General features: G+C 48.8%; 1 protein-coding gene across 1 annotated transcript; it reads right to left on the reverse strand.

The window, feature by feature from the left end:
- Positions 1–4489: 4489 nt before the first annotated feature.
- MFIFM68171_02777 (Heterokaryon incompatibility domain-containing protein) lies at positions 4490–6789 on the reverse strand (the record flags this gene model as incomplete). The annotated part of the gene is made up of 3 exons (XM_071058199.1): positions 4490–6162; positions 6224–6558; positions 6617–6789. 3 exons carry the CDS (start codon positions 6787–6789, stop codon positions 4490–4492), a joined length of 2181 nt encoding a protein of 726 aa, XP_070914300.1.
- Positions 6790–9408: the final 2619 nt, after the last annotated feature.

Raw genomic sequence — 9408 nt, forward strand, 5'->3', positions numbered from 1 at the left:
GGTATAGCAGCGTTGTTACTGCTTATCCGCCCTCTCCGGTACTAGGGGGTTAGACAGCCCTAACAGACAATTCCTAGCGATATAGCCCTCCTTTCTGCAGTTATAGCAGACAATGTTATACCCTAGTTACATTGGCAGGGCTTAAGCGCTTCTATTACCTAGCTCGAGGGCAGTAGGGGGTCGTAGCCGGGAGCGGTAGCCTGGCATTCCTTCGGTTTACTAACTATCTTCGATCCGCCGAACAGTATTTACCAGCTACTAGTATATAGCTAGTAAGGTACTATAGCAGGTAATTACTAGGCGAATCTCCCTACAGAACTTCAGGAGGAGGCCGATTATCCGTTAACTTTCTTCTATCTAATAGGAGAGGTTAGTAGTAATAGTCGTATATCGATCTACAAATTCCATAACCATTTCGTCGTCGTACTAACATAGGTTATTAAGCTATATAGCCGTAGAAAGGGTATATCTCCGGGTCCGAGAGCTAGCTACAAAGGAATTCAACGAGTTCTTCCTACGTAACTAGGGTAAGGTCGAAGGTAGGGTCATTTTCCCTCTCGCTAATATAGTTGACCTAAACGTTCTTTAGGGTCCCGCGGAGGTAGTTCACTATATATATAACGCGGTCGCTACTTAGAACGTTACCAATAAGAGCGAAATTCGCTTTACAGTCGAAGAGGAAATTGCAAAGGGCAGTCGCACTAGACCTATTATACATAGGATAGGTAAGCACTGGGGTCTTCTAAGTCACTTCTCCTAATACGACTACTCCGAGCTACTAGGGCGTTATACCTACAGGGCTCATAAGAGTAGAGTTAGAGTGGGTCAAGAGAGCCTCTCGGGAAGGATATACCGTTAGGTGAGATAGAGGTTCGGGCTCTAGAACAGATTGGTCTCGGAGGAGCAGCTCTAGCTCAGCTCTCTTACAGCGCAGCGTTACCTATCTTCGAACGATAGCGATCTCCTCGTCAAGTCGTTACTCCTCCTCTAATAGTCGCTACTGTCGGAAACACGGCACCTCTGAATCTTGGGAAATAACAGTTGAGAATTTTATGTGTCTTGAGTTGATTGTGTTCATTGTCCCTCCTGTGCTGTCTTTGCTGGAGAGTTTGCTCCTTTTATAGACGAGATACGCGTACAGGATGACGTTCGTACCGTGGCGCAGTTAGCTGCCAGTCTTCCTTAGCTCAATAAAGTACATGGGCTTGGCTCCACACTAGATCCTGTGATCCTGATCCTTTGGCACATGATCCTTTTGACAGCTACTAGCGCTTAGGCGGCGACGTACCCGGCTACACTGCAGGGGAGCGGCTAGCGAGCAGATCGTCCACAGGCAGGCGTCTTTGGGTTATACTAAGGGGATTAAGGACTTGAGCATCGGGAATCTCAGGGATATCAGGGAGTTAAGCGCTACTGGAAGGCTGGCTATTTGACGTAAACGAGCTTTCTGTTTCACTTGCAAGTTAATTGAGAGTAGTATATTAACACCTTAATGCTATACTCGTCCCGGATAGTCTAGTCACCCGGAAGGCAAAGAGTTCAACGTATAAGGATCAAGGATCCAAGGGTAGTAAGACCAGAGTGTCTGGGTACAAGCAGTGCACGCATAACGTAAGAGCAGAATACTCGTTAAGGGTCGAGTAGTGGTCTCATTGAACTCTGTCTCCCTCCTAAGCTCTGTCTCCCACCCTCCTTCTTATGCCCGTAACAGTATTGCTAGAGCTTACTTCCCCGCTCTACTGCTTTGTCGTCCTCCTTGCTAGTACGCTCCTTCGACGCTCATCTGATGCGCTATTTATACTATTCCAGCTTAGTGCCGTTGTTACTTCTAAGGCTCGCTTATGCTGCGGCTCCGAGGCTTCCGGACCGCGCCTCACGCTGGCCCCGCTCAGCTGGTCCTCACACTTACGCTGCGGCTCCGAGGCTTCCGGACCGCGCCTCATGCTGGCCCCACTCAGCCGGTCCTCACAAGCCAGAGTTAGACTAGTTCGAAGCGAACTAGAGTATCCTATAGTCCCCTGTCGAATTCCCAGCTGTATAAGAAACACGGCCCGGCTAAGAGGCCGATACACTAGAATGCATCTCGATAAGTAACGGGGTTCTCTATATAGGCTTCGGGGTCTATAGGATCTGCTATAATGCCGCCGGTATCAGCCAAAGATTACTGGATATAGAGTGACATACATTAGAAGTGGTACCATTTAAACGAGGATAGAAGTTATATTTAGGAAGATAGAGACTAGTGCTAGCGTTATAGAATCGTTATTGGTTGGGTAAAGAGGCTTCTTACTGTATCTATAGACTTAGATAGGCGTTTGGGTGTCCTTTAACTGTTGTTTGCCTTCTTAGATGGTATCTCTATAATGTCTGCAGCCCCGATAACTTTTCGGCTCTAATAGTGGGACAGTAAAGTTTTTATTTGTAATTTTACTAGAACTCGTAGGCTCCGGCACCTTATAACTTTTTGATTAGCTATCTGATGTATTTACTCGTATTCTAGTCTATATGATATACTCTGGTTGGTAAGGAATGAAGATATTGCTATACTATTTGTCTACGTCAGCCAGCTTTGTTTCTGCTTAGCTTGATCAGTTGCGCTCACCCTATTTATACACATCACCCATATAGCCTTGTTAGGGTAGATTGTTCTATGCTCACTATAGTAAAGCTTCTGTCAAAAAGTTCGGTCACACTCCAAGAATTACATCTAAACTCACCACTTTCATATCGAAATAAAATATATTACTACCCTCTAAAAAATCCGAGAAAATCATAATCAGATAGCCTTTACTAGAATAATTATCCGATCAGGTAATATTTTATTTTTCTCTACTAGGTTGGAGATAGTACTGGGTTGAATGTTGATGTAAAGCTAACGTAATCCATAAGCGAGCTGTACACTCAAGCGAGTCGTACAGTCCCCACCACAACGCATCCTCCTTGCACCCAATATCAATTTTTTCTACAACCTAATATTGCTTCTACTTCAAAGGAAGCAAGGCTAATCTTAGCCCTCGAAGCTATGCAAAACAACAAAAAGTTAAGTCTTCGAGTTGCAGCTGGGTTCTACAACGTACTGCCTATGACTTTCTCCAACTGACGCGTTGGCCGGTCTGTACGACGCGATATTACACCTAACTCGTATAGGCTTGCAGATTCTGAAGAGCAGGCTGTTGCTCAATAGATTGTTGAGTTAGTTGTACGTATATTTCTACCCAGACTGTATAGTGTGGAATATATGGCCAACCAACTGCTACGTATATGCAACGTATGCTCTGTCAATAAAAACTAGGTCTCCAACTTCGTCAAACGCTAGCCAGAGCTCTATATATGTTAGACGTATAGAGACAACTACCAGAGAGCTAAGTACAAAGATCCAAAGATTATTAGCGAGTAGTTTACACTTATATAGAACACCAAGGCCAAGTACGGTATTATGGATGACGATATCTATAACTTCGACGAGACTGAGTTTATGAAGGAATTATTATCTAGACTTATATTGCCAACTATCAAAATAGCTCTCTAACCTCAATATTAAGTACTATAGATCAACTTACTAAGGGTACGATAGCTATAATGCATTAAGTAACTCTCCTTTGGTTAGAGGTCTCTTCGTTCCACAAGGCTAACGAGGTACTAAACAAGTACCAGAGAGTTAAAAGAATATATGTGTAGCTTAGAGGATTATTTACAGTATAAGATGCACAGGATCTACTGGCCCAGAAGGCTGTGAGTAGGGAAGTAGTAGGAGATATATAGCCAGAAGGCAGTAGTACGGGAGGTAGTTGTATAAAGGCTCTATTATGTGGTGGGAGCCCAGATGGGCCAGACGGTCAGGATCCTAGGGATCATATGACCCCAGAATTCTGGAACCTTCCTGGGCACTGGCCCATTCTTGTCATATATTACTGGGCTCCCGCACTCTTAACAGTGCAAAAGAGATAACAACGAACTTGATCTTATTTTGATTTTCCCACGTAACAGGCTCGGTGCTGTGGTGTGTACAGCGAGCCTAGTCATAATACCTGTACTTGTCAGGAGGCTATTGAATCCTCTGATTTAGCTATTTCTGATGTAATTATATTTAATAGTATTATTGTGTTGTAATTGAGGATAGTTGTTATAGGGTGGTAGGAACTGTATGACTCGTTTGAGTGCACGTCTCGTTTATAGATTACGTTATTTAATCTGAAATATCTAAATACGTCTGAGGGCGTTGAGTAACTAGTTAAAGAAAGTCACAAGATTTATTTAGCCCTATATTTTACCCTTGATTAGCTAGGGGATTCTCAATATACAACTCTTCACTTATAACGGTATCGTCTATGTATCTGTCAGAGTCACATCCTGTGGGACGATGGATTAATCTAGCTAATTGCTAGTATAAGGCACTAAATACAATGTATAGAAGATTGCAACTACAGGGAATACTCAGAACGGGGAGGCGCGGGGGCCGAAGTGGGTAGAAGCGAAAGCATCCTTTCAATCACCGGATTATGATAGTCTCGATCTTATCTACCAACGACCGAACAAGTGGTCCGTATTCAAGAGGGGGCACAAATTCTGCCAACAATCCACTGGCAGGTTTGGCTTGCCTAGTGACCTCACGCCATTGGTATAGCATACCAACACGCTCGTATGACAACTGGTTGTGCTGGGGGCGTAGGACCACCGACAGTTGAACTAAGCTATGCTTGCGGTGGATTGTTGCCAGGACCATGCACAGAGCGCTGCCCCCGTCACCCGAGCCTTTCGTTTCAGCTCCTCGACCTAGTAGGTCAGCCGGATTGTCGGGACAAAAGCGGCTCTCTGGCGGTGCGCCGGCTGACTGGAATGTCATGTCGCCAATCTCGAAGCAGAAAACGGGCTGCCCATCCAGCCTCGACGCCGCTTTTATTTTGCCAGGCGCACAGGGGCCTTGTAAAGTTAGACAGGCTTCAGCCACGCGACCGGTTTCGTCGTCCGTCGCGGCCTTGCAGATCACATTGAGAATATTGAAATGGACTTGCAGCCTGGTGAGGTTGTAGAATGGATACTCGACAGGCGCATCGATAGAGGCCCACGACCATGTAGGAGCACGCCACTCGCTCGGCCTCACACTGGATGGGCGAATGGGCATCTGGAAAGCTTTGGTGAGCCACAGCAAGTCGTACTCAAGCGAGCTGCGCCAAAGCCCGGCGAGATACGTATCCTCGGACCGCAGGCGGGCGGTCCTCTTTGCAATGCCGGACAAGGCAGGGAGCTTGTCGTGCGCATAGGTGAGGCTAAGAGTCGAATATGATTGGACAGTCGCCCACCACTGTTTTTCCGCCTGCATCGAGCCAGGCGGGTCGGCGTTAGGCGGGCTAGGGTGCTGGGACTTCACAGATTCGTGCAGCTGGCCACATTCGCAACACGTTTTCTCCTGGCATTCCCAGATCATTTCCGGATACGCAAAATGTACGACCCTCGGCGAGAGCAATCTCTCCTGGAACACCCATCCACGGGTCCAGAGCGGCCAATTCTGCACTAGCCTCTGCGTGGTGTCGGTCAACTTTGGGTGTGAAATGTCGTCTACCGCCACGATGACATAGGGCATCCCGGCTGCGCCATATCTCCGGCCCAAAATGTGTTCTTGTTGTAGGCGTCGCTGAGGAAAGAGCCCACCGGCCGGGTTCGCCGAAGAGGCCGCGGCAATCGTTACGTAGGCATTCTCGAAAATATCTGCCATGGCCTTTGACTCCCGCACCCAGTCATCCTCATCGTCCTGGATTATGCACAACGAATCAATCCAAACGAAACGTACCCCCAGGAGACGAGCAACGCAGATGGTGTCCTGATACGTCCTGGGTAGATGACTCCACTCAAGTCCGGCATAATGCCGGTCAATGTTTCGCGTCGTTGTGCATACCGCCGGCCCAGTTCCCCAGCAATGGCTGAGACAGAGGTAACGACGGTATACTGTGATGTCGGACCGTTCAACGAGCCGGATGTCGGACTTGCTTTCCCCAATATCAATGACCCTCGTAGGGAGCCACTGCATTCTGTCCGAGTTGGATATGCATTGATGGTCAATGGTACAGGTAGAGATCCACTGCCTGACAAGCTGGATACATTGCAAGCTGCCCGGCACGGAAAAGTCTCCCCCCTGCCCAAGAGCAGGCCATGGGGATGGCATGTCTGAGGGAAATTAGTCATCGCGACATGGCACATATAGAAAGGAGGAAGTTCGGGTACTGACATGAAACTCCCTGGAAGCGAATTGTCTTGGAGCCATTGTGGACAAGCACGTGGCGAAGCTTGACATCCGTAAATACCTTCACTTCGGCAGAATCATCCAGTCGGCCATGTCTAACGATACCCTGAAACATGACAAAACAGAACTCGCAGGTCATAGCCGAGTTTCGGAGGGACGCTACTGTATGGACTGCGGCAGGGGTGTCGAAATTGTTGTTGCCAAGTGCGGCGAACAACCGGTCGCAACCTGTACATTGACACACCGAGGTCAACGAACCGGTGTGCAGGCCACTTTCTCCCAGGGTCCGGATAACTTGGAGTTCGGCATCTTCAGCTTCGCTAAGACCAGCAACAATCGATTAGCCAACAGCTCTGGTCGGAACTTGCCATAACTCACATCCTGAATGGGGTTTGTTGATGGTCTGGCTCAAAACCATTTCCGTCGTCAGCAGCAAGGAGATAAGACCGCAAGCGATCCCGTTTGTGACGCCGACGATGGGATGGACGAGTTTCGGGCGGCTCCACCGACCGCTTGAACAGCCGCGAAGCCCAGTGCCTCATGTCCGCCATGTATGAAGTTTGGATACTCTTGCTCGTGGTGGTGTTTGGACAGGGCTAAGTTTGGGTTGCGGGTGTTCGTTATCCAGGTCCCAAAAATTTTAAATGACAAGGGGTGGAAAGCCACCCCCCCAACCCCCCCCCCCAACCCCCCACCGCAATTTCGATGTACCGGCCAGGGCACCCACAAGTACTGACAGGGGAAGTTCCCTTGCAACGGGCGCTGAAGGGCCTGCTCCAGAGGCCGCGTTGTGATGCGTTACAACGCCAAGAGTACCTAAATTTTCAAGCCGAGGTACCAAAAAATTCCCGCTCCAAGATAAATGGGCTACGCCTTCCCTCTTTAGGCACCAAATTTTTGCAGTACTTCAGGTACAAAGGGCCGTCACAGCGTTCTTGCCAAGAGGCAATGTACCACGCTAATGCACTCGCTTCATTGCCTACAAAGGTGATAGTTGCCAATGAATCAGCACAAAAAACCACAAAATCTGTAACGGCCGATTTTGGCTGTTACAGATGCTGTGACGCGTCACAACGAAACAAAATTTTAAAAAAAACTACCACTACAATGTAGAAAAAAATAAAAGAAAAATCTAGAGTTGATAGTTACCTTATATAGATAATATTCTAGTATATACAAATCCTTTTTAAAAATATAAAAAAAAAAATTTTTAATAGCGTATATCTCAGAACTTAGTAAATATCATCACAGGCCCTAGTAGGTACATTGGCTGATCTTGTCAACCAGGGCGCTAAAAATCTGGGGTTCAGAGGTCACTTTTTCGCTGTGACGCGTCACAGCGAATTCCTGCATGGAGCGCGCTTACTGCTGGCCAGCAGCGGGTCGGCTGCTGAGTTCCGGATGCCGGGCGGCTTGGTCGGGGAATGCCGTGTCACTGTCAACTCCTGTATGTAAGTAGCAGCAGTAAAATCGAGGTCAACAAATTGGATTACCGCGGGCCAGCTGCTGGCGCGCTGCTGGAATGTAAAGTAAGATAAATAAACAGAAAAAAAAAAAAATCAAGTATCTAGGTCCGAGTCAGTCGGGGCACCAACCCCCGTCTCTTCCCTCCGCTTTTCCTATGCTAGTCAGCTACATTCCAGGTGCGCTGCTACGATGTAACTTACCCCCGCAAGCCCCTTATTATAAGATTTTCTAACCCAGCAGCCAACAGTACCCGAGAGAGCTGCTATTACCGTTGGCCAGTGGGTAAGCCAGGGCCAAGACCAAGGGCAGCGTCAGAGGCAGGGTCAGGGGCAAAGCCCTACGACAGAGGAAGCGTTAAGCAGGGCTTGGGAGGCACGTTGGAGGAGACAGGTCGAAGGCCGGCCTACTAGGCTAGCCGACGAAGGCCCTCCTGATTTGCTATTTACTGACAACCCGCTCGGCGGTCTCGTTGTGGAGTTCGCGGGGAGTTCTGATATCGGGAGCTGTGTATGATTGAAAGCGGGTCTGCTGTTGGCTGGCTGAGAAACCGCCCAGCAGGAGCAAAGCGGAATCGGACGGCAGCGAGCAATGACTAGTCACGTTGCCAGTCCAACCAGTTCTCTCCGCGTCCGGCTCTTTCCGTGGAGGAGCTGACGATGACGTTAGATCTGGTCCCGTCGGTGACTTCGGCGAGGTATGCGGCGTGGCCGAAACGTCCCTCATCCGGCAGGAGTTCGACGTGTATGTCAAGGAAACAGACACGATTTCAGTCTAACTTGCTAGGGAATTGGTCTATATACGATCCGAGTCCCTCTGGAACTGCAGTAGCATCTCGGGACATTTCTTGAAATGCCCAACAGGTTCCCAACTATCGTGCTCGTGCCCATATCCTTCCCACTTGACCAAGTAGTCCATCCGCCTTCCTCGTCGTCGTGAGGGAAAGCACAGCTAAAGTCACAACTGTGTAAATCGAGGCGAGGTCAATAGTCCTTCGGCGATATGAAGGATAAGCGTGGAAATACAAGTCATTTTCCGGCTGAAGTCTCAGACAACATCTACAGTAACCGGGCCATGAAGGCGCTCATACTCATCAAGCGCCTCCGTCTCCGCCAGGTTCTCATAAGGCTCCCATGTCTCCTCGCCACCTTTCCACTTCACAAGGAGTTCCACGCCGCCGTCATCCAGCTTTCTGCCGCCACAAATCTTCTCTACCTCCCACTCTTCCTCGCCGGCATCGTCAACCACTGAAGGCACTTGAGGGTTGGTGGTCTTGAGCTTGGTATACCTCGCCTCAATGGCCCCAGTCGTACGTCCTGAGAAGCGCTCGGCGATCGCGCGCCAAGACAGCCCTTGTTCCGTCAACTGGCGGATCTTTGCATCATCCTCCGGCGTGTATCTCGGCCTTCTTGAAGTTGAAGTTTGCTTGGAGTTTGCTGTGGTGTTCTTGCCCTTCACGTGTCTGGTGCTCCTCTGCTTCGTTGGGCGGTGCAACTTCGCTGAGGAGTCAGAGCTTCGATTCTCCCTTCTATGGTCCCCCATTCCGTGTTCTGCACACGGATTCCAGGCGAACTGCACAACAAAAGTGTTACGGCGAACCGTCCATTTTAACGCGCTTGAGAACCGTATTCCTGATAGGCCATTCCTCGACCTCGGCGATAGGAGCTCTATCCGTCTCACTCTCCGGGTTTCCAGGTTGGACACTT

This window comes from Madurella fahalii (assembly GCF_045866475.1).
Source record: "Madurella fahalii IFM 68171 DNA, scaffold_2, whole genome shotgun sequence".
Classification (NCBI taxonomy): domain Eukaryota; kingdom Fungi; phylum Ascomycota; class Sordariomycetes; order Sordariales; genus Madurella; species Madurella fahalii.